The following is a 27,066-nucleotide window of genomic DNA, read 5'->3' as shown; positions in this document are numbered from 1 at the left end:
CTCCATCTTGACTATTTACAGAGTTATTGCCCTTTGTTACTTTTCCATTGCTTTTTTTGTCCGGAGCATAACTTGAAGACTAACGGTTGTAATTAAATATAACTTCATACAATGGTCAAGCACATTGAGAGGAAGTGCAGTGCACAAGAACCATAACTCCATCTTCAGTATTTACAGAGTTATTGCCCTTTGTTACTTTTCCTTGTCCAGAGCATAACTTGAAAACTACTGTTTGGAATTCAATACAACTTCATACAGTTGTCAAGGACATTAAAAGGAAGTGCAGTGCACAAGAGCCATAACTCCATTTTGACAAAATACAGAGTTACTGCCCTTTGATACTTTTCCTTGTCCGGAGCATAACTTAAAAGGTACTGGTTGGAATTCAAAACAACTTCATAAAATGGTCAAGCACAATAAGAGGAAGTGCAGTGCACAAGAACTTTAACTCCATCTTCAGTATTTATAGAGTTACTGCCCTTTGTTCCTTTTCCTTGTCTTTCTGGACTTATTACAGAGTAATTCAATAAAACTTCATTAATGGCCAACCACATTGAAAGAAAATGCAACATACAAGAACCACAACTATCTTTAATTGCCCACAACCATAACTCTATATTTCAATTCATTTACAAGGTATTCTGTTACTAGTAACATCCTCATTTCTGAAGCAGTCTTGTGGGGGTATTAATCACATTTAGTGATAGTTCTAGTTAGGATTTTACTTGAAAACCTGACTTGCAATATGTTTTCAGATTATCAATTTATTGATGCTATAAACATTAAATAAAAACATATAATTCTATGAAAGTATTGGATTTAATTTGCAAGCAGCAAAGACTGATATCAACTGACACACAACTGTGCCAGCTAGTTTATAAGGGTATACACTCTTTGCAGCTTGGACAATAAGACCCTTCCAACCATGTTGGCAATTAAGTGTGTGGTTCGATCAACTGGCAACTTATATGATAAATTCAATATGAAAATACAATAATGTCATATCCTCCATGTAAATGCATAACTACTTGAATGTTACTTATGTGTCTGATAATTTTGTGCCGTGGCACAAACGACTAGATTCTCTTTATCTTAATAGGACGCTTCAGGGTAAAAATGTCACTCCATTCAATCGACCCTTTCTTGTTTGTAGTTTGGTTTTCTTTGAATCACCTGTAAAAAATGACAAAAGTTTACTTTACTCTGCATTGAAAGCAACATTTATAACATTGTTTCTACCAAAATTGTGATCACCTAAATAAATACACAAATTTTAAACTTAAATTCGGGCACTAAGTGTTCAATTTTGGTTAAGGCTTTCTTCCAAAGCATGTAGTGCTTTGATATTTTTAGATTTTATGTACAGTTAAACCTGTAAGTAAAGACCACTCATGGGAATGGCAAAATGTGGTATTTATTTACTTGTCAGTTTTTATCACTTAAGGACGTTTTTGGAAGTTTTCATATAGACATATAGGCAAAATTAAAACTGTTCAATAGAATTTCTTTAAACTTGGCATGTAAGATGTTGTTAGAATATGATAACAGAAACATTTTTAGCGAAAAAAAAATTTGGGTCACCGTTCTCGTTTTTGAGTCATCTGCCTTTGAATTGGACTTTTTTGTTAAATTCAAGGGCAGATAATTTACAATGAAGGGAATTAATACATTTTTTTTTCTTATTTTCATCAAGCTTACCTTCATTTTAGTTGATATGCAAAATTTCAAGAACAAATTTAGAGTGGGTAGTTTTTATTCCCACTTCTTCTTTTAACCTGTGCATTTTTTCTTTAAAAAAATGGCCTGTTTTTTAAGGATTTAAAGTACCTTTATTTTCATTGAAAAAAAGTTAATGGAAATGATGTAAAGAATTGCATATTATTATGTATTGTACTCAACAATAAAAAGAAAAGCATAATCCAGAAGTAAAAACAAGAATTCATTTGAGTATGTATAAGTTATCTGCCCTTGAAATGACCTCAAATAAGTAGAAAAGTCTGACAATTCCCTTGAGACGTTTTAGGAAAGCATTTTCAGGGAAGGTTCTGTTGAAATAATAAATTTGTGAAATGCTATTTAGTTTGGTCTTTTAAGTAAAATATGTCTCAAAATTTATTGTCACTGAATAGGGACATCACTGAGGTGGCAGGATGACTGACTAAATTGACTACACATCTAATAATGTTTCTAAGTTCTGACATTCTGAAGTTGGTCGGTAAGATATAATTCAACCTTTAAAATAAGTTTTCAGAAACGTGCAGAGTTTGTGCTATATGTATGAAGTTAATGAAAAATACATACTTAGTTGAATGTTACACGGCTTTGTTTTTGGATTTGTTAAGAAATTGTGTACAGTAGTCTTCAAGCCTCGCTGTAATCACTGTCTGGAAAAACTTGTAAAATTGCACATTGGAGTACCTCTGTGTTGCACTGCTCTACTACGCTTGAATGGAAGAGAAAAATATTGTTTAAACAATTTATTATGGGTAAAGGGTTTGATGCTGCTTCCAACAATAATTCAGTCATATCACGACGGCAGTAAATACTTGCTCTGCTACGAAGTTTACCAGGTATACTAGTAAATGTAAACAGGATTTTAATATAAGTTAATGTCACATATAATAATGCAATACATGGCACAAAAGTAAATATTAAAGGCCAGGATTTAGCCATCCCAACAGTAGAGACTTGTGAAGAATTCCATTGTTCAAATTGAATATTATATTAAAGTCATGAAAATGTGGACTTCTTCATGTTTCCAATGATTTTTTAAAAATATTTCTGACTGTATTGTTATTTAAAAACAATTATGGAATCCTATCAAGTAATATTCATTGATAGACATGACAATATGTATAATATTAATTTAGTATCAAATCTGAAGAATCCATTACATATATAAACATGTGTATACATGTACCTTGTTAGAACCTGAGCTCCTTAATTTCACTGAAGCATTCATACTATCCCTCTGTCCACCTGCAACACATGGGAGATAAATGCTATAATACTTCAATAGTAAGTAAATAATAAATATTTACATTAAAATAAGCAACTGTTTATTTCATATATGAATGAAACAGAGACACTGTTCCCTGGCTTTTAAATCAAGCTAAAAATGATTATGTCACTTAAAATATGGAATTTAAAATTGCATACACAACCCTAACCAAGTCCAGCACTGCTGCAAACATAGACTTGCAAAGGATACAATTCCTCCAGTTATTCAAATAATCTTAAGTTCGAATACATTTAATATGAATACAAACTTTTAGATTTGTCCTCAGGTGTGAGAGGTTCTAGAGGTATGACCTTGTAGACATGGTGTTGGCTTACTTGATGGGTTTGATCTGCATACATCTCTCTGAAAGCAGTACAAATTTATTTACAGATAATTTAAATTTGCATTCTGTAGGCCTACATATGATTGATAAATACAATTATTCACAAAAAGTAATAAAAATATGTGTGAAATGTAATCTATTATAGCTCATATCAGGGCTCATCCGGAAGGGCGATTCAGGCGAAAACTTCGCCGTGTATATTTCCATTTCGCTCTCACAATTGATCAAAGAGAAGTCAACATCGCCGATAAAATCTTAATTCCCAAAGAGTAATATTACTTGGCGATGTAAAGAGCAGAGATTGTACACGCCCATATGACGACTGCTAATTATCATTATCCAATCAGAGCGTCGCTTTATACTAGTACCCTTCTACCTGTATGCAAAGCGATAGACCGCCTACTCTAAACAGTAAATAATGGGAGCATCGGCCCGAAACGGGTATAAAATTATTTTGTGTGACAGTTTTGCGAGTTTAATACGGGATTTGGCGATAATTATAGATTGATTTTTCCCGATCATGTAAACACGTGCAAATCTTCCCTAATTGATATACACGTGGTGTTTAACCCGAGTAAAGGCGATTTTGCAATGGGTTTTTCACGGCTATCACAAAACTGTTAGTCAATTAAAAATAATCAGTTTCGTTAATGATCAGCGACCGGATTAAAAACTTAATCATATTTTGAATGATTTCAGTCCGTTAACATAAATTAAAAAATGTTATGTCGCTCACGTCATGGCTACAGGGCGAGAAGTAAAAGAAAGTTATTGATTCTGACGCAAAAATTTAAGAAAGCCAATTCGCAAAAATCTTACGATTGGTATGATGCAGATGAGAGTGTTTGGCATTGTTATCTTTGTAGAATTGCCAAGTTTGACACAGCTTACGCACGTGGGCACGACATCCAGGAAAAACTACGAATCATGATCGGCATGCTACATATCGATCGTATATCATGTGTACATGTATATAACAACAAAATTTGTCAGGAAAGAAGTGTTCTAATTGTTTCAATATATATATTTGTTTTAATGTCATAAATATGACGCTCAGATTAAGATTTATCAATATTGTAAATTTCAAAAAGCATTATTTATAAAGATATTACGAGTTTAACATTTCATGAAAATAAAGGGAGGTAATTAGAAATTTATTTTCTATAATTTCTCAGTCAAATTTTTCAATAAGAAATGAATGTATATAATTTTAGTGATCAAATATAATGTGCACAAATGTTTGCAGTACATATTTTACATATTCTTCGATGTTTGAAAATTGTTTTATAAGCATAACTATATGCACATAAATATGACATTACAACATGCAAGATCATAATAAGAATTTTCTGTAAACAGAGCAGAATAGGCAGATTTTGTTTGAAACTTTATCTTCTATTAAAAAGTAAAAATATGAAATTAATTTATTCATCAAATTTTTTCTTACACAAAATTATCAATAAATCTACATGAAAATATATAAACAAATATGTAGAGAAAGCTTATAAATAGCTGATAAATAGTTTAATTGTGTTTATATTATAGTTAAGGATGTATAGCCATACATGTTAATGCATACACATTGGGCTGTTTCCCTTCTCCCTATTTTTTGCGAGGAAGTCACTTCTCCCTAAAATTTCCCCCCAGGATGAGCCCTGTCATATGATCTATTAACTATATTGCCTTATGTGGCATCAGAAGGTAACAATCTGTAATGTCCCAAGCAAACATCTTATATGGCACCAGACAGTATTGAACAAGATATAACAATGGTCGTAGGACAGGGGGGACCGTGAGACAGGGCAAACCATACCATGACGGACCATATGTTTGGAAATGGCGGACCATGACTCGAGATGAGGCGGACCGTGATTAATTTCAAATTTAATACTGCTATTTCATTTATTTATTTTTTTATCTTTTGATATCAATATTATCAAAAACAAAAATTTTTTTTAAAAAATAAATTAATATAATTTTATACTAGTACATGTATACAATGTAAACTTAGAGTATTAACATTTACAGTACCCTTGCAATTATAAGTATAAAATAGGTAGCGTAAGATAGTGGGAATGGATTGAAAAAATCTTATAAGTAAAACATATTTTCCTTCTGCACTGAAGTTAATAAACTTGACAAAATTACTTTAATTGTAATATTTTTTTATATAATCCATTCATAACATTTAAGTTGTATAAAGGAAAAATGATTATTTATATTAGTTAATTCCTTAATAACTAAAGGACAACCAAGAATAGTTTATGTACAATGTATATCAATTCGCTAAACAGACAGCATCTTAAAGTTTATGATGTAAACTAACTTGTCAAAGGAATCAAAATTGAAGGAAGTCAATGTCAAAAAAGATAAAATATTCCATCAAGACACTTTCCACCAAAAAAAAAATAAATTCTGGATAGGTGCGCAATTTTGTAATGTCACTCATCATCATTTTATGCTATTGTGTTGTATGTCAGATGTGAATAACAGCCCTTTTCTTTATGTGTTGTTAAATGAAGTTTTACCCTCTTATTATTTATATCTGCTGTCTGTCATATTTAAGAAACAATGACTTGTAATTATATCTCTGTAATTGGTCAATTATCACCTGCATAATGTCCAACTCGATGCGTTATTAATAATTTCATTAAACAAATTTATTATAAATTAATAAACTGCATTAATGTATGTACAGTGCCACTCCAGATACAACGAGATCGTTGGGACTTCGGATGATTCCTTGTTATAACCGAGTCTCATTATAACCGGGACAGAACAAATTGGGGAAATCCGACACTGTCCAGCATCATTAATTTCTACTTTCGTGTGCATCCTTTTTGAAAAGTATATAATGGGAGGTAACTCTTTGCAATCAGAAGTTTTTGTTTTATTTAAATATGCATGTATATAAATATATCTAGCTATCATCGAATTTCAACAAAACATGAAAACACAACCTACGTCTAACCGCGTGTGTTTTTTCATTAATATGTACATTTTAAAATTTGTTTCCAAAACGTTGCATTTCTCACGAACACCGCAAGACATTAACCGCTTCCTTTCTTGTGACAATTTAGCCCGGAGCGCAGACAAAACAAGGCTGACACATTTGATTTCTAATTGCTTGACCCATTATCTCGTCCCACATCAATAATTTCTTCCTTAATTGACCTTTATTATTGGTCATCATGGTTTTTCTCAAGGTGACAAACTGATGCAGACGAAGTGCAAATGAAGTGACCTCCTTAAAATTCTGAAAAATATGCATTGGACAGCGAAATTATGTACGTTGTAACCGATATCTCACTAAAACCGAAACGATCTCATTATAAACGATAAAAAATGAAAGGAAAATAGATGGAAAAAGGCCGGGACACAGTAGAATGTACGTTGTAAGCGGTACCTTGTCCTTGTTAAAACTGTTCTCATTGTTAAGTGGAGTAGACTGTATATGTTTATAATGATATTAAAAGAAAAAAAAGAAAATGAATTGACACTATTTAGATATTTTTATAACATTTAATTCCGAACCGCCTCGTCTTGAGTCAGGGTCCGCCCTGTCCCAAAATATGGTCCACCCCATCCAAACATACGGTCTGCCCTGTCTCACGGTCCGCCCTGTCCATAATTCATAACATTAAAACAATATAACACAAATCCATTTTTTTCCATTTTCATCTTTTCTATATTTTGATATTAAATGAATAACAAGATTAAACAAATGTTTATGTCAAATCAATCATTCAATGCGACTAACACTTTTGTTTCACTCATTCGCAAAAATCATTAGAGAGGGTATCATGTTGCCCTAAGAGGGTATCATGTTGCCCTAAGCCGCTTTTTTTAGTAATATCGGAAAAATGGCGAATTTAGAATAGAGACATCTACGTTAAAAAATCGTTACATTCAATCAAATTTGAGTTCTACAAACCGTTCAAAAGGCTTTTTCTCCCGAAACCAAGTGCCTATGGTTTTAACTGCAAATTGCATATAAGGAACTAAGGCCGTAAGGGAAGTAACTCATACTATCTGAACCCCATCTGCGAATTATGATGAACGTTGATTGTCATAATTATGACAAGTAAGAGATTCAACAATGTTATTTTATCACAAAAGACTGTCTATCATCTATGCGCAACTGATAAAGATGTTAGCTTTAATCTTGTAAAAATAAACCTTTTAACATAACAAAATAACCATACCAAGACTTCTGAAACCCTTTGGTCACATATCCTCGATGATATCTAACACTGTATTCCCTTTCATACTCGTCTAGTTGAAAACATCGGCTGGCGGCCATTTTCCTGATGTTTTGCTGAAAATCGTTCTGTCAGACGGTTTACGGCAGATAAAATTTGTATAGACAAGATGAAATCTGTATAGACTTTCGCTTTTAACAGCGGCGGATCTAATGCAAACCAAATAAGCGTAAGAAAGTCTATACAAAATTACAAGGTTTTTCGTCCATACAAGATTTTGAAAGTTCGTAAAATGTTGCATGATGTCGTGAAAGTAAAATAGATGATACATGTTAAGGAAATACATGTTTTTCTTGAAACTTTTTCATTTTCATGAAAAAATAAAATTAGGTTTTTAAATAAGGGAAGTATTTTGAACCAAAACCAAACAAAAAAATGCATTACTGCCATGGTCCTGCAAAGGTTCCTTGACCACCAAATTTTTACTCTGCTATTTTAGTCTATACAGATTTCACTGGACCACTACTTGATATGATGGTGTCTATACTAATTTGGCACTATATTTCATGCCTATATAAATGTGTCTATATAGATTTCAACAGACTTCATTCGGTATGATCTGTCTATACAGATTTCATCAGACTTCATTCGGTATGATCTGTCTTATAATACAGGTTTCAGTATGATCTGTCTATACAGATTTCAACAGACTTCATTCGGTATGATCTGTCTATACAGATTTCACTAGATTTCATTCAGTATGATCTGTAAAGTGTCTATACAGATTTCATACAGAATGATCTGTCTATACAGATTTCACTAGACTTTATTCAGTATGATCTGTCTATACAGATTTCACTAGACTTTATTCAGTATGATCTGTCTATACAGATTTCAACAGACTTCATTCGGTATGATCTGTCTATACAGATTTCACTAGATTTCATTCAGTATGATCTGTAAAGTGTCTATACAGATTTCATACAGAATGATCTGTCTATACAGATTTCATCAGACTTCATTCGGTATGATCTGTCTATACAGATTTTAACAGACTACGTACACTTGACATGATGTGTCTATAATACCAATTTGACTATATTTCAACCTTTATAATGTGTCTATACAGATTTCACTAGACTTCATTCTGTGATCTGTCTATACAGATTTCACTAGATTTCATTCAGTATGATCTGTCTATACAGATTTCATCAGACTTCATTCGGTATGATCTGTCTATACAGATTTCACTTGAGCACATTGATATGATGTGTCTATACTAATTTGACTATATTTCATCCTATATAATGTGTCCATACAGATTTCAACAGACTTCATTCGGTACGACCTGTCTATACAGATTTCACTAGATTTCATTCAGTATGATCTGTCTATACAGATTTCAACAGACTTCATTCGGTATGATCCGTCTATACAGATTTCACTAGATTTCATTCAGTATGATCTGTCTATACAGATTTCATTCAGTATGATCTGTCTATACAGATTTCAATAGACTACACTTGACATGATGTGTCTATACCAATTTGACTATATTTCAACCTTTATATAATGTGTCTATACAGATTTCACTAGACTTCATGCATTCAGTATGATCTGTCTATACAGATTTCACTAGATTTCATTCAGTATGATCTGTCTATACAGATTTCATCAGACTTCATTCGGTATGATCTGTCTATACAGATTTCACTAGACTTTATTCGGTATGATCTGTCTATACAGATTTCAACAGACTTCATTCGGTATGATCTGTCTATACAGATTTCACTTGAGCACATTGATATGATGTGTCTATACTAATTTGACTATATTTCATCCTATATAATGTGTCTATACAGATTTCAACAGACTTCATTTGGTACGACCTGTCTATACAGATTTCAACAGACTTAATTCGGTATGATCTGTCTATACAGATTTCACTTGAGCACATTGATATGATGTGTCTATACTAATTTGACTATATTTCATCCTATATAATGTGTCTATACAGATTTCAACAGACTTCATTCGGTATGATCTGTCTATACAGATTTTACTAGATTTCATTCAGTATGATCTGTCTATACAGATTTCATCAGACTTCATTCGGTATGATCTGTCTATACAGATTTCACTTGAGCACATTGATATGATGTGTCTATACTAATTTGACTATATTTCATCCTACATAATGTGTCTATACAGATTTCACCAGATTTCATTCATTATGATCAGTCTATACAGATTTCACTAGACTTCATTGGGTATGATCTGTCTATACAGATTTCACTAGACTTCATTGGGTATGATCTGTCTATACAGATTTCACCAGACTTCATTCGGTATGATCTGTCTATACAGATTTCACTAGACTTCATTGGGTATGATCTGTCTATACAGATTTCACTAGTTTTCATTGGGTATGATCTGTCTATACAGATTTCACCAGATTTAATTCGTTATGATCTGTATATACAGATTTCACCAGATTTCATTCATTATAATCTGTCTATACAGATTTCACTAGACTTCATTTGTTATGATCTGTCTATACAGATTTCACCAGATTTAATTTGTTATGATCTGTCTATACAGATTTCACCAGATTTAATTTGTTATGATCTGTCTATACAGATTTCACCAGATTTCATTCATTATGATCTGTCTATACAGATTTCACTAGTTTTCATTGGGTATGATCTGTCTATACAGATTTCACCAGACTTCATTCATTATGATCTGTCTATACAGATTTCACTAGTTTTCATTGGGTATGATCTGTCTATACAGATTTCACCAGATTTAATTCATTATGATCTGTCTATACAGATTTCACTAGTTTTCATTGGGTATGATCTGTCTATACAGATTTCACCAGACTTCATTCAGTATGATCCGTCTATACAGATTTCACCAGACTTCATTCAGTATGATCTGTCTATACAGATTTCACTAGACTTCATTGGGTATGATCTGTCTATACAGATTTCACCAGACTTCATTCATTATGATCTGTCTATACAGATTTCACCAGATTTAATTTGTTATGATCTGTCTATACAGATTTCACTAGACTTCATTCGGTATGATCTGTCTATACAGATTTCACTAGTATTCATTGGGTATGATCTGTCTATACAGATTTCACTAGTATTCATTGGGTATGATCTGTCTATACAGATTTCACTAGACTTCATTTGTTATGATCTGTCTATACAGATTTCACCAGATTTCATTCATTATGATCTGTCTATACAGATTTCACTAGACTTCATTCATTATGATCTGTCTATACAGATTTCACTAGACTTCATTCGGTATGATCTGTCTATACAGATTTCACTAGTATTCATTGGGTATGATCTGTCTATACAGATTTCACCAGACTTCATTCATTATGATCTGTCTATACAGATTTCACCGATTTAATTTGTTATGATCTGTCTATACAGATTTCACCAGACTTCATTCATTATGATCTGTCTATACAGATTTCACCGATTTAATTTGTTATGATCTGTCTATACAGATTTCACCAGATTTAATTTGTTATGATCTGTCTGTACAGATTTCACTAGACTTCATTCGGTATGATCCGTCTATACAGATTTCACTAGTATTCATTGGGTATGATCTGTCTATACAGATTTCACCAGATTTCATTCATTATAATCTGTCTATACAGATTTCACTAGACTTCATTTGTTATGATCTGTCTATACAGATTTCACCAGATTTAATTTGGTATGATCTGTCTATACAGATTTCACCAGATTTAATTTGTTATGATCTGTCTATACAGATTTCACTAGACTTTATTCATTATGATCTGTCTGTACAGATTTCACCAGACTTCATTTTTTTATGATCCGTCTTATTATACAGATTTCACAAGACTTTATTATGATGTGTCTATACAGATTTCAATCAGTATGATCTGTCTTTACAGGTTTCAGATTTCACTGGACATGATGTGTCTATACCAATTTGACTTTATTCTATCTGTATGATGTGCCTATTCACATTTTGCTTGACTTTGTTTGGTATGAATCTAAAAATTTACCATTTTTCATAAGTAACATTTTTTTTGAAATATTTAATTGTGTACAAAGATATATAAGGTCATCTCCATAAAAGTACTGGTAGGAGCAAATCATGTTCATCTAAAATTGCAAGAACTTTTCAAAACTACATTGCTACTACAGACCAAAGACAATTTTAATTTCTTAGTGTCAACATAAAAGTGGACATTCCCTCTACACTATTAATAACAATTGTATATCTAAGTTCACTCCCTGAAAGAGTAAGTCATAGCAGTACCAAACCTTGACCACAGGAAAGAAAAGACAAAACAATTAACAGCTGTAATATAGTTTTATTTTGTACTTCATGGTCTTATAAGTAACTCATGACACTCATTGATACATGTATTGCTAATAGATGCTCACACAGGACATCAATATATCAAGCAAAAAGCCAAAATGGAAATTACATAAAATGATATTAATGAGGAAAAAAACAATTGTGAAGCAACACTGGTCTTTCCAGCAGAAAAGAACATCACCCAAAAAGTAATTTAACCTTGTACATGGTTATTCATTGGAAAACGATAAGCAAAAAACATTTTGTACTTTCATTCAGCCAAACATTCTGTTTCTTCTCCCAGTATTTGTTTGTGTACATACTACATGAACAAGTTAACATATTGATGGCTGAAGCAAACACTGGTCTAACTTAAAAAAAAAGGTTTCTTCAAAAAATTACTTTTTTACATTTTTAGCCTAAATTGCATGAAATACACAAAGTAAATAAAATATTAGAAATAATCGTGAAATTTTATATTGTTTTTATTTACCACTTGAAAATATTAAATACAAAAACTAAGAAATGATAGAGGAAAGAGAAATGTAACAAATTACTGTAATTGGAATATCGGGGAAAAATATATTTAAAAATATGTAAAAAAGAGTGAGTACTTGTATTGTGGAACAAAAGCTATAGATACAAGTGCGGTCATGTCCATGTTTAAGCTTGGATAAAGAGGCTGAAAAACTTTCTTTGACAACTTAGAGAATATCAGCGCGTCTACTTTAATGGCAAAATGTTCTAAAAGTTAATTAGGATTATAGGCTTGAAAACCTGACTTGCAATAAGTTTTTTTCAGAGTTATCAATTTATTGATGCTATGGAAACATTAAATAAAAACCATATAATTCCTATGAAAGTATTGGATTTGAATTTGCAACCAGCCAGCTGATATCAACTGACACACAACTGTGCCAGCCTAGTTTATATGGGTATAACACTCTTTGTTCAGCTTGGGACAATAAGAGCCGCTTCCAACCATGTTGGCAATTAAGTGTGTGGTTCGATCCAACTGGCAAGGGTGCCTTTTCTAAATCTGGTCTACACTGGTCAACATGGCCTGAAGACGTTTGTTTCCAGCACTTATTAGGGTTCAAAAGCCATATTTCATAGAGTTTGTTTAAGAAAAGTTAACAAGTCTACTAATTATGCCTAATAGAAACATTAATCATAATATGTTTGACAAATCACAGGATTGTAATAAAGTCATTACACAAAAAATTATTATACACACTCAGTGTTAATAAAGATTTGACCGTCAAATGTCGTTTAAAGTATTGGAAGTGTTGAATTAAGTTGGCCTGTTAAAAAAATAGTAAAAGGAAAGATATAATTTTCAAATGTTTTGGACAGGAAATCTAAACATGTGATTAAAAGGAATATTACATTTTGTGATTTTCAAATTTGGCCATTAATTAAAACTTTTAAATGCTCGAGCAGAAGGCCTCACATTGATTATTTGGTCTTTTCAACTTATATGATAGATTCAATATGAAAATATACAATTATGTCATACTCGCTCCATGTAAAGTGCATACCTACTACTTGAATGTTAACTGTATGTGTCTGAGTAATTTTTGTGCCGTGGACAAACGACTAGATTCTCTTTATCTTAATAGGGCGGAGCGCTTCAGGGTAAAAATGTCACTCCATTTCAAAATTCGATCCTGCGGGTTCTTGTGTAAAGTTTGGGTTTGTTCTTTTGAATCAACTGTAAAAGAAATGACAAAACTTTACTTTAATCTGCATTTTAAAGCAAGAATTTATAACATTGTTTTAACAAAAGCGATTTGTTGATCACGCGTTAATAAAGGTTAGCACAAATTTTAAACTTAAATTCGGGCACTAAGTGTTCAATTTTGGGTTTAAGTGCTTTCTTGCCCAAAGCATGTAGTGATTTGTTTTATTTTGATTTAATGTACAGTCAAACCTGTAAGTAAAGACCACTCATGGGAAATGGCAAAAAATGTGGGTATTGTTTACTTGTCAGTCTTTATCAACTTACGACGTTTTTGGAAGTTTTCATATAGACATATAGGCAAAATTAAACTGTTTCAATAGAATTTCTTTAAACTGTGGCATGTAAAGCGACATGTGTTAGAAATATGATAACAGAAAACAAAGTTAAAGCCGAAAAAAAAAAAATTTCCTGGTCGTTTTTGAGTCAATCTGCCTTTGAATGGACTTTTTGTTAAAATTCAAGGGCAGATCATTTACAATGAAGAGAATTAATACATTTTTTTTCTTATTTTCAATGCAGCAAGCTTTACCTTCATTTTAGTGGATTATGCATAATTAAGAACAAATTTAGAGTGGGTTATTTATTATTCCACTTCTTCTGTGCTTTTTTCTTAAAAAATGGCCGCTGTTTTTTAAAGGATTTAAAGTACCTTATATTTTCAATTGAAAAAAAAGTTATATGGAAACAATGTATAGGATAATTGCATATTATTATGTATTGTACTCAAAAATAAAGAAGAAAGCAATAATCCAGAAGTAAAAAATCAATAGAATTCAATTTGAAGTATTTAATAGGTAGTTATCTGCCCTTGAAATGTACCTCAAATAAGTAGATTGTAAGTCTGACAATTCTTGAGACGTTTTGTTAGGAAAGCATTTTCAGTGGAAGGGTTTTGTTGAAATAGATAAATATGTGAAATGCTATTTAGTTTGGTTCCTTTTTAAGTTAAATATGTCTTGCAAAATTAGTTGTCTACTGATAGGGACCATACTGAGGTGGCAGGATGACCTGACTAAATTGAACTGAAGCAATCTAATAATGTTTTCTAAAGTTCTGGACATTCTGAAAGTAGGTTGGTAAAATATAATTCAACCTTTAAAAATAAGTTTTTCAGAAATGTGCAGAGTTTGGTGCTATATGTTGTGATGATAATGAAGTTTAAGGAAATACATACTTAGTTGATGTTACGCGGGCTTTGTTTTTGGGATTTGTTAAGAATTTGTGGTACAGTAGTCTTGATCAAAGCCGTCGCTGTAATCGACTGTCTGGAAAACTTGTAAAATTGCACATTCAAGGTACCTCTGTGTTGCGACTGCTGCTACTACGCTTGAATGGAAGAGAAAGATGTATTGTTAAACAATTTATTGTTGGTAAAGGGTTTGGATCTACTTCCAACAACATTTAGTCATATCACGACAGCAGTAAATACTTGCCCTGCTACAAAGTTTACAGGTATACTAGTTGATATAATTAACTTGCACTACAGAATTTTAATATTGGTTAATGTCAACATATATATAAATGCAATACAATGGCACCTAAAAGGTAATAATTTAGGATGGCCAGGAGGGGTGGTACCTGCACAAAAAAAAGCATTTAGCCATGTCAACAGATAGAAAGCTTGTGGTAATAATTCCGAATTGTTTCAAGGATTGAATATTATACTAAAAAGGTCATGAATGTAGAGCTTCTTCATGTTTCCCTGATGTTTTGTTTTGTGTTGGTTTAAAAATACTGTTCTGTGTATTCTTGTTATTATAGAGTAGACAGCGATATTATTTGGATCTATTTCGCTATTCAAGTTGATGACATACTGATAGAACTGACAATAGTATAATATAAATTTAGTATCAAATCTGAAGAATTGCCATTTCATATATAAACATGTTGTAATGTACATGTACATGTATCCTTGTTAATGAGGACCTGAAGCTCTTAAATTTCACTGAGCATTCATGACTAATCCTCTGTCCACCTGCATACACATGGGAGATAAATGCTATATACTTGCAATAGTAAAGTAAATATAAATATTTTACATTAAAATAAGCAACTTCCTCATTTCAATAATTTATATTGAATGAAACAGAGACACTGTTCCTGGGTTTTTAAGGGATCAAGCTAAAAATGATTATGTTACTTAAAATATGGAATTTAAAATATTGCATACACAACCCTAAGCCAAGTTCTAAGCACTTGCTGCAATAAACATAGACTTGCAAAGGATAATTCTCCAAGTTATTCAAATAATCTTAAGTTCGAATACATTTAATATGAATAACAACTTTTAGATTTGCCTGCAGCTATACAGGTGTTGAGAGGTTCTAGAGGTATGACCTTTGTAGACACTGTTGTTGCTTACTATGATGGGTTTTGATCTGCACTACATCTCTCTGTATTAGCAGTCATCAATTCTATTTATCAGATAATTAAATTTGCATTCGTAGGCCGTACATATGATTGATAAATACAATTATTCACAATAAAGTAATAAAAATATGTGTGTAATGTAAGTGCTATTATAGGCTCATATGATTTATTAACTATATTGCCTTATGTGGCATCGAGAAGGTAAAACTGCTGTATGTCCCATGCAAACAACTTAATATGGCACCAAGACCAGTATTGAACAAGATAGTAACAATGGTCGTAGGACAGGGCGGACCGTGAGTCAGGGGCAAACCATAGCCAGGAACGGACCATATGTTTGGAAAAGTGGCGGACCATATCTTGGAAAAAGGGCGGACCATGACTGAGATGAGGTGGAAGCCATAATTAATTTCAAGAATTTAAATACTGCTTATTGTCATTTATTTATTTTTTTATCTTTAATATCAATGTTATCAAAAACAAAAAAATGTTTAAAATAAATAAATTAATATAATTTTATACTAGTACATGTTATACAATGTATATTAGCGAGTGAATACTTAGAGTATTAACATTTACAGTACCCTTGCAATTAATAAAGTATAAAATAGGTAGGGTAAGATAGTGGGGAATGGATTGAAAAAATCTTATAAGTAAAAACATAATTGGTTCGTTCTGGTCACGTGAAGTGTAATAAAACTTGACAAAATTACTTTTAATTGTAATATTTTTTTATATAATCTTCTTTCATAACATTTAAGTTTTAATAAAGGAAAAATGATTATTTATATTATTCATTCCTTACTAACTATAGGGACAACCAAGAATAAGTTTTAAATACAATTCTAAACAACAACCCGCATTTTTCGCGCTATTGAACATAGAAGAACTGAAAACGGTGTTATCAATGCTATAAAATCACTGTTTGACGTTTCTATTATTTAGACATGTGAACGTAATCATTATATCACGTGACGTAACGCACTAAAAATGTGACGCGCTGACAATAAGTTACAGACAAAATCTAGGCGCAAATTTAGCTAATTATCATGCAGCGGGCAGCATTTATTTGTTGATGTCGTGTTAGAATCGAAATAATATATCCCAAATCGGTGATTGTTATTGCTTGAATAGCATGCATGTTTTTGTCGTTCGGTGTCAGATGCGCATCATTATATCACCTCGGGCTAACGCCCTCGTGATATATTCCCCGCATCGAACTCCAAACAGTGATGTTATTGAGCAATAAAATCACAGTTTTGGATATATTTATTTTTTATTGGTCAATGTATAATCAATTGCTAAATCAGACAGCATCTTAAAGTTCATGAAATGTAAACATAACATTGTCAAGAGGAATCAAAAAAATTGAAGGAAGTTCCAAGCCACGAGAAAGGAGTCAAAATAAGATAAAATTATTTCGCACCAAAAAAAAATAATTCTGGATAGGTGCGCAATTTGTTTGTAATTTCCAGACGCGCCGTCGTCTTGAGTCAGGGTCCGCGCTGTCCAAAATATGGATGCTGCCCCATCCAAACATCGGTCCACCCTGTCCTCACGGGTCCGCCCTGTTCGTAATTCATAACATATATACACAAATCCATTTTTTTTTCGCATTTTTATCTTTTCTTATGGATTATTGATATTAAATGAATAACAGAGATTAAACAAAATGTTTATGGTCAAATCAATCATTCATGCGACTACACCTTTGGTTTCACGTCATTCGCAAAATCAGTTAGAAGGGTAACCCGGTATCAATGTTCCTGCCGCTTGTTTGCGGCGGTGTAACTGTCTTGCTACCCGTATACAGATAAAGATCAAGATTTTACATATTAGAGTTTTAACTTGCAAATTGCCATTAAGAAACTAAGGTCGTAAGGGAAAGTAGACTTTTATACTATCCTGTTTACTGGCTGGTTTACTGTTTTCCTTGATATTGTAAAGCACTTCTGTGCTTGTTGGAGGTCCTTCGAAATCTGAACCACATCTGCGAAATTATGATGACGATGATCTGTCCGTGTTATTGACAAGTTTAAGTCCAACTAATTAGACTTGTCAAAGAGACACCGAGATAATTTTGGACGGGCGCTGTCGGTTTGACAGTAAGAAAAAAAGTCTGTAAAATGGGTCAAACCGATCACGCCGAATTAATTAGGCTAATGACAAGTAAGAGATTCAACAATATTATTTTATCACAAAACGTCACAAGACTGTCTTTGCGCTAGTTCTGGCCTCCAAAACTTTATAAGCCGCTCTTTAACATTTTTGTTTTTCATCTGATGCGGGTTCACGTCATGTCATAGTAGCGAGCTCGACGAGCTGGCCCGAAGGGCCTGCTCGCAAAGCGAGCTTTACGGTAACGCGAGTACCTGCTAAGTGATGGTTTTGAAAACTTTCGTCCAAAGTAACGCTAAATTGGACACATGGAGGACCTCCCCCCCACCCTTTCGAATTTAAAAGATAACGGATAAAAACTGAAGGATTCTTGACTAAAAACGGATGGTGTTTGGGAGACTGTGTCACCCGCGCACAAGTTTATTGGGAACCATAATTGGACAGGGACCAGAATAGCGAAGCTGTGTATAAAAAATGAAAATCGTAAGCGCCATTTGTGTTGTGAAATCTGTATAAATAAAAACAATTTTTTTGTCGAATTTTGTTGTGAAAACTATCTAGAATGAAAGAAAATGGTCTAACATAAGAAAATGAAATCCGAACACCAATATCTTTTATTCAGTCGTTAACGCTGTACAAGGACGTTTAAAGTATTGTTCTACGTGACGTCACACAATGTAGCGCGCAAACAGGCACGTGCAAAAGCAAACAAAATCAAAGGTACGCTTTTTTAAATGGCCAAAACGTATTAAGTTTTACATTTATTTCAGCTTTTAAATAATCTTTATTTCGCTTGAAAAAATTATAGAGTGAAATAAAATAAAACAAAAGTTTTATCAACGTTTTCAAAAACTTCGTTATTCATTTCACGACAGGGGCGGAACCATATTAAACACAGTACGTGTGACGTCACACGCACTCGTTACTGCATTTGAAATTAAAATTAGCGATTATTTCATACTATTTCACGTAAAAGGTACATCGAGCTCGCTTTGAGGCTTTGCCTTTTTCATATTATATAAACGGGTACGCTGAAGACCTTAAGCTATCTATGCGCAATTGGCGCAAAGATATAAACTGATAAAGATGTTAGCTTTAATCTTGTAAAAAGAAACCTTTTAACATGATAACAAAAATATAACAAAATAACCATACCAAGACTTCTGAAACCCTTTGGTCACATATCCTCGATGATATCTAACACTGTATTCCCTTTCATACTCGTCTCGTTGAAAACATCGGCTGGCGGCCATTTTCCGGATGTTTTTGCTGAAAATCGTTCTGTCAGACGGTTTACGGCAGATAAATTTGTATAGACAACGGGCATGAAATCTGTATAGACTTTCGCTTTAACGAAACAAAAATGTCAAATTTTTAAAGATAAATTAGAATTTTGGGTTTATTTTGAATCTGATACCATAACGATGGCATCTGGCTTTTCTAATACGCAACCAACTGCACATTTGCTGCAAGGAAGCGACCAGAATACAGTTGAGGTATTATCAAATGTGAAATTGACAAGTTGCACTATTTCGGATAGCACCTTGCTATGGTAGCACTCCACAGTTAATTTCAAGTTCCTGCCGTCAATGTCCTACAAGCAATACGTCTAATAATTCTGATACCAAACTACACAACCTGGAAAAAGAAAACACATTTTGTTGAGAACATATATGACATAAGATTGCAAATCTACAAAGAAATTATCCCATCTGCAATAGGCAGGCAGTCAAAAAATTTGCAATTCATTCCGTTGAAGCCCAAAATCTACAGTGGCCCGAGACCCAAAACAACACATTTCGACCCTCTGGCAAAAAATATCTGCAAATATACAGGCTAAAGGAACACCGTCTCTGCTTTAGCAACTCCCTATACATGCAAAATATCACAAAGAAACTAGTCCTCAACCTTGTAGATTTTTTGCTACTGCTAAAAGTTTGTACCCCCCAGTAAAATGACTTCTTTTTACCGTGCATGCTGTATAAAAGCAATGTTTACAAAAAATGGCGGCCTTGACATTCATAATCAACAGCATGTGATTTCTGGCCATGTTTTTGAATTTGCCAGTGATCATATTAGATGTCACAAAAACAAATTTTATGCTGAAAATGCATTTTAAAGACAACCAGTCATTTAAATCCAGAATATTCACTATATCCAAGAAATCCTACCTGGCCATTCGAAGCTGTGGCTTACATTACTGTGGTGTGCTACCTATGGAGAGTCTAATTTGAAAAAGGCAAAGACGTACAGCTAGCTCTTTGACAGATTTTATAATACAGTTCACTGAATTGAACATATTTATTGAACCATCAGTAGTTGCACACTTTTTACTACACATCATGAATTGATAATTATTGATTACAAAACACTTAGAACTGCTTATACTGGTGGCGGCACGAAATACATGTATGATCCCCTCTGTCTTTGTGTATTTGTTTGATAACCCATAGTCATTCATATTTAAATTATGTATAAAAAAACTGTTTGGTTTTTTTATTTTAGTATTTTTATTTATTTATTTAACTATTCATTAGATTTTTAATTGTTTAATCTGTAAATTATTGAACTTTAAGTAAAAAATTTTTTAGATACTGGACATTGTAAGCATAATTTAATATACAAGCTAGTAATGTAGAATTAAGTAAACTATCATTTTAGTTTTTTTAGCATCTGATTCATTTTTATCTAAAAAGGACTATTTAATGTATACATCATGTCTGATCAATTTTATTGCAGAGCTCTGTTTTATCTTTGCTGATCTTATGCTTAATGTTATATGCAGTTGGTTATAAAAGCTCCCTAGAGCTTATGTTGTACTGTTGTAAACTTGCTGACTTGAAATAAAACTTATCTTATCCTTATCATGTTTTCTCGTATTATCGTGGGGCTAAGGACTAAACTTGGTTGGATAATTTTTTTAAAACATTTTGGTACAGTATTTTGTAGCCTGATACCCTGAAAAAAAGACATTAGAAAGGAAGAAAGATCATAACCGAAAGAAAAACAATGTATGTAGTTAAAGCTTAATGAGGGTCCATCCGCCCTTCCGGGCACAAAATGCAGCTTGCGCTGTCGAGTACGGACCCCGGACATGTCACCAGTCATGTCCTTAAAGAGTTAATTTTGAAGCACAAAATGGTGATAATTTACCTCCATGCAATTTCCACGGAGTATTAGCCAAAGATATGAATTTTGAGCCGAAAAGTAGGTCACTGTACGGCGGTCAATGAGAACCTAAATGTACAGTAACCTTGAAAGAAAAACAAAAGATATTTCTGCTTTTATATACTGACCTTCACTCTCTATGTGAAGCAGGTGCTTTCTCGCATTATCATGGAATTTGATTGGTTGTTAAGGCTGGCAGCTATGTGATTATTTTATTCTACACACCAGTTCAAATCATTGGTCTGCCTCCTAATAAAGTGTTAAATAGCTTAGCTCCTTTTTTTTCTGTGTTTTAATAACACCTTGGTTAGTTCTAAAAATAGTTTGAATTCAATTATGTGTTGTTGTTTACAGTTAACATAATCCCTCTAAAAATGAATATATTAAGTTCATGTTTACTTATCAGTTATATATATGAGCATTTAGCAATGAATACTACAGATTTCCATTGTAGGGACACGTCTTTTTATTGTTTTGTTGTCAAAAATAAAAAGTGATAAGGATAAACAATGTTTCATTATTGGTTTTTAACTGGAGTTCATATGATTCTGTATAATATATTTGTGGAACAAATATTTTGAGCTGTATTGTATTATGTATATATAGTAGTGTGAGACTGTCATTTGAAGCGCCTTGGTTTCTGCAACATGGAAAAACTAGAAAATTGATGATTTTAGGGAAAAAACTGATAAAAAAAAACAATAATTTCCACAGTTATTTTGTTTTTTTATCTGTTTTTGTCGCATTTCTTTCGTTATTTTTGCCCAAGATAAAACAGCTCTGCTTAATAGACAAGTTTTCAGATATTGACAGAAGTCGCGAGCGTCGCTTCCATCTGTTTTAATTATTCCACAATAATACGAGAAACCGCGATAATACGAGAAACAGGGATACCTAAATACACCTAAATATTGCTCATATATACCCAAATAAAGCAATATTCATTTTTGTTTGTATAAAATACAGATTATAATAGGAAATGAATTAATATTTATAACATACAGGGATGTCAGTAGGGTCAGAATTTCACGAGTCAAAGACTCTTTGGCCAAAATTTTCATGAGTCAAATATTTTTTTCTAGTGTCTTTTAAATCATTTTTATGTTACAAAAATTACTGTATTGGAGGTCATTTTGTGTAGATTCTCAAGTCAAAATTGATAATATTTAACATGCAAAAAATGCCTAGTTATAATGTACATGTATATATACCCTTTCCCCCCCCCCCCCCCCCCAAAAAAAAAGACAACAAAAAAACTAAACAAATAAAAAAAATGAATTGCATCATTACTGTGAAAGAATAAAATAAGCAGCAGCTTTTCTGATTAAATGTATAAAATATAAAAAAATATCTTAACTGGTATGCTATATATCATATTAGTTTTAAATACCAAAATGCACTAGGAATATTTAATGGAAAAAGAAATAACAAATGTACAGGCACTCCAAGTAAATCAAAGACGTATTATAAACCTTTAAAAGCCACCTCAAGAATGTAAGTCTTATCAGTTGTGTAGAGCTATTTTTAGCGCTGTCAAATTGCATCCAATAATGTCGCACTATAAACAATGCTGTGTATTACACACGGTGACATTTTTTTGAGTGTGATTTGAACATATGTAGTATTTGATAGGTAATTAGGGTTGGATTTAAGGTAATTATTATTGCATAGCTGAAAATTCCACATGGCAAATTGACTCTTGTGCAGATTTTATCACGTGTCAAATTTGTGCATTTCCTGATTTTCACAAGTCAAAACCCAGATCCCCGTGTCAATCGAGAGCCCTGACATAGTATGACTTAGGCGGCTATAACTCATTCATTCCGTTGAAATGGGTAGTTCAGATGTTGTAAGAAAATAAACTTGTGACATTAAAATTTGCTTATGTACAGTATGTTCATCAATGAATGTACTTGTAATTTAAGATAAAGATATGATAGTATTTGTTAATCATAATTGTTGATTTGGACAGATGATTTTATATTGAATCTAAATGTGGAAATAAAATCCTTTTATAAGTCTTGTGGATGCAATTAAATTTTTGGTTAATGATTAAATTCATAATCAATTTAAATTGCTCCTTACCAATTTGCCCCTGTATGATGATATGATAATTAAAGAAAGTAAATATATTGAGGTAAAGTTCAATCACATTATGCATACAAACTTATGATTTTCATTTTCTGATTCAACGTAAGGAAATAAAATGGGCACAGTAACTAACTTTTCAGAAATTCTATTTTCCTGTTATTGTTTGTTTCAGAACCTGTCTGAAGTGTTTCGATGTTTTATTTGTATGGAAAAGCTTCGAGATGCAAGACTTTGTCCTCACTGTTCAAAGCTGTGCTGCTACACATGTATCAGGGTATGTTTGAATAAATGTTGTTTTCAAGATTATAGTTTGTGTTCATTTACTATATTATTGTTATAATAATAGTGATTTGCTTGAATTGTAGGAATTACCCAGTATTTACTTATTTACTTAGCACATTTTCAGATGTTATTTTGAGTTATACCATCATATTTTTGTTATTCCTACTAATTACTAATGTAGTGTCTATTTTTTAATTCAAAAGCTTTACCATGGCTATTTTAAAATTTAGATCAGTTCATATTTAGGGCTTGCACATTTATATGTATAAAATCTATGTTTCACAGCAGCTTTAATATATTTTATAAACTGCACTTATCTATCATCAAAATTTAATGAAAATAATAAGAATTATTAAAAAATGAAATGTAGAATTTTGGCCATTTTAAGTTTAGTACTTTCCAAACAATTCATGTCATGTTTTCTATATGTTCATATTCAGTCTCAGTGTCTATTCTAGGAGGGGTAGGGAGGTTGGGTGGAGAATTCACTTTTTTTTTCAGAGGCAGGGGAAAAATTTTACATAGAGAAAGAAGGAAGAAGATCAACAAATGTAATAAATTCTCACTTTTCCATAAAAATACCCCCTGTTTTTGGAATTCTAGAATAGACACTGCAGTCTTCTGTACACAATATTGAGACATACATGATAAAAGAATAAAGTTTAGATAGAAATGTTTTAAGCTATAGGGATACAATGTATTACCTTAATTTAGAGGATGCAAATTATTGAATATCATCATCTTTGTGCAGTAATAGGTTAACTCCTATTGAAATTTAATAAAAAGTTAACCTGTTACTGCTCTAAGGTAAGATATGATCAGGTAAAAGTAAAAATATATTTTCATGATTTCATTTTTAAAAAAACAACAACAAAAAACACGATGGTTTCATTAAAAAAATTTTTTTTTTAAAAAACAAGCAAAAAAAACCCCACACAATGTCTTTTATGTTGATGTATTTTAATGTGTCTGCTTTACAAGAATGTGCTATGACTTTACTGACATCTGTCATTTACAAATCAGTTTAATAATTCATACAAGTGCTGTATTACCTGCTTGCCAACAAACTTGTGATCTTTTCTAACATCTGTTTCAATGTGTTAATTTACAGAGATGGTTAACAGAAACTAGAATGCAATGCCCACACTGCAGGTATATTATTTTCATTAATCTTTTACTAGAAGCAGTATACATGAATAAACAAGGACATATACATGATATTTTTCTTGGTTGTGTTAGATAAAATGTTGTTCAGTCAAATCTAATACTGTGAATTCACTTAATTTTGTGGGCATGAAATTTCGTAGTTATGTAATAAAGAACATTTTTGTTGGGTCTTTAATTTTGTGGTCTGACTATTTTTCAAAATGGTGAAATGTAAATAATGTGATGCAAAATAATCTTACAGCAGACAAAATGAAATTTCATTGCATATTAAATTGGTGGATTAACCTATCCACACACATTAGTGCCCCACGAATAATAATGATTTTGCAGTATTAGATAAAAACACATTACTGGCATGCGAGCAGTTCCTGTACAAAAATCGTAGTTACTTAAACATTATTTTTTATTACGCTCACTCACCAAAATTTGAATCTTACACATCACTATTCGGCTCGTCACACAAATCATGGAAATTCCATCATGTTCTAAACATAGAATAACCCTTAGTTATGAGGCCTCATATGGGGTACCGAAATTATCCATTATTTTGTATGAAGAGAAGTATAGTTCCCGTACATAAACTTTAACCCATTATAATTATACAATTTTGTTATATCGGACCTATTTTTCAATTATAATTGTTGAACAGACCATTTTCTAAGAGATAAATAGATGTAATTCAGGAAATAGAGCGTAGACTAAATGCTGGTATCTATTACCCGGTTCCGTTACCCCAAAAAACACATTCTCGTGCAATGGCATGCTTGTATGCATGCTATTTTACGCATCAAAGCCATAGAATTATTTAATATAGTAATATTGATCAAAATTCTGATAATTAAACAAGTTTTCATAACATTGCCTACTTATCTGTAAACAGGTGGTATTAGTGGAAAACCCTTTAACAGGCCTCACGTGTAAGTATTTTAGCGCATGCGTGCAAGGACGGAATCCCCCAGAGCAAACAAGGTCACGTTTTGACAACGCACAGGTGAAAGTGATTTAAAATGAGACTTTTATACGTACTGCCGAACTGACACTTAGATTTTGTCTCTGTTATGCATCTGCTTGATTTGAAATGAATTTTTGAAGATTGCAAGTAAAAATCAAGCGTTTAAATGAAAAATACGGGTACTGCTTCTGTACGGGAACTGCTCGCATGCCAGTAGTTTTATTATGAGCAATTCTTTTTTTTTTTTAATTTTAGTAAAAATTTAAACATAAAAATAATATAAAAATAACAACATGATTTCTGAAATGTTATTCTTTAGATTTACTTGTGCTAGCGATTTTAATGCAATAATTAATTATTTTCAAACTTAGCATGAAATTTTGTCATATTGGATAGAAAACTTGATAAAATCTTACTTTTGTAAATAAACAAAATTGTGTTACATTTTCTATGTGTTATCAAGTTTAAAATTCAAAGAAAAAGTTCCAATGCAAATTCAATGGGGTAAGGGATAGTTTAAACAATGTTTCTTTTAAAGGGAGCTCAACCAAGGTCCAAGAGCCAAAAAAAACCATAAATTTTAACATTATTATATAAATCAATTGGGCCACTTAAAATGGAAAAATTCAAATATGCCAAAGATAATAAAGAAATATACTGTGAATGAAATTGAAAATCAATTTTTTAGTTAAAATCATTTCAATTTTGAGCAACTTTGAACAGTAAAAATCATTATTCTGGATAAACCAAGTGAGTGAGGGAGGGAATGATTTGAAATTTTGCTCACAAATTATTGGTTTAAACCTACATGAAATGGAATAAAAAAAAATCTTTAAAAACAGTTTTCCCAGTCCATTCATGTTAATGGACCTCAGGAAAGTCCCTTTAAAGTAAAAAGTGAAGAAAGCAGTTAAATTTGGTTTATGACTTATTTGTTATATTTACCAACCTCATGCAATTTGAAAAGATGTGTCATTGTTATAAAACTAGATATGATATATAATGTTGTGAATAGATGCATGTATTTAAATGTATTATGTCTTACAGAGCACCACTGCATGTCAATGAACTGGTGAACTGTAGATGGGCAGAGGAAGTGACGCAACAATTAGATCTACTACAGCATACAGTACCACTGAAATCAGAGGGCGACTCAGAGCAGTATGTAATATCTAAATTAAACTCTATATAAAACAACATCCACCAGTTATTGACTCAGAGCAGTAAATAATATCTAGATTAAACTCTTTTATAAAACAC

The 27,066-nt window shown here is 32.1% G+C and overlaps 1 protein-coding gene and 1 long non-coding RNA gene across 3 annotated transcripts in view; one reads left to right on the top strand and one right to left on the bottom strand.

Moving 5' to 3' along the window:
- Positions 1-167: 167 nt before the first annotated feature.
- LOC132749667 (uncharacterized) lies at positions 168-7,694 on the bottom strand. The gene is made up of 5 exons (XR_009628452.1): positions 7,550-7,694; positions 3,270-3,364; positions 2,921-2,979; positions 2,302-2,443; positions 168-1,173 (listed from the first exon to the last, which is right to left on the bottom strand). It is a non-coding gene; the product is annotated as an uncharacterized LOC132749667 (long non-coding RNA).
- A 65-nt stretch (positions 7,695-7,759) lies between these two features.
- Positions 7,760-27,066, top strand: part of LOC132749666 (E3 ubiquitin-protein ligase TRIM37-like) — a 41,152-nt gene continuing 21,845 nt past the window's right edge. Inside the window, exons 1-5 of one of the 2 annotated variants that reach the window (XM_060739524.1) lie at positions 7,760-7,766; positions 19,506-19,642; positions 23,578-23,679; positions 24,799-24,839; positions 26,854-26,967. In XM_060739524.1, the coding sequence (XP_060595507.1) occupies positions 19,571-19,642; positions 23,578-23,679; positions 24,799-24,839; positions 26,854-26,967 (329 nt within the window). In that variant the 5' untranslated portion in view covers positions 7,760-7,766; positions 19,506-19,570. Of the gene's footprint in view, positions 7,767-19,502; positions 19,643-23,577; positions 23,680-24,798; positions 24,840-26,853; positions 26,968-27,066 lie in introns of those variants that run through there. The other variant, XM_060739525.1, reaches the window with a different exon arrangement.

The sequence above is a fragment of the Ruditapes philippinarum genome, unplaced genomic scaffold (assembly GCF_026571515.1).
Source record: "Ruditapes philippinarum isolate M1 unplaced genomic scaffold, ASM2657151v2 ctg985_1_1_1_1, whole genome shotgun sequence".
NCBI lineage: Eukaryota > Metazoa > Mollusca > Bivalvia > Venerida > Veneridae > Ruditapes > Ruditapes philippinarum.
The sequence above is the reverse complement of the archived record's forward strand: the minus strand, read 5'-3'. Positions and strand labels throughout refer to the sequence as shown.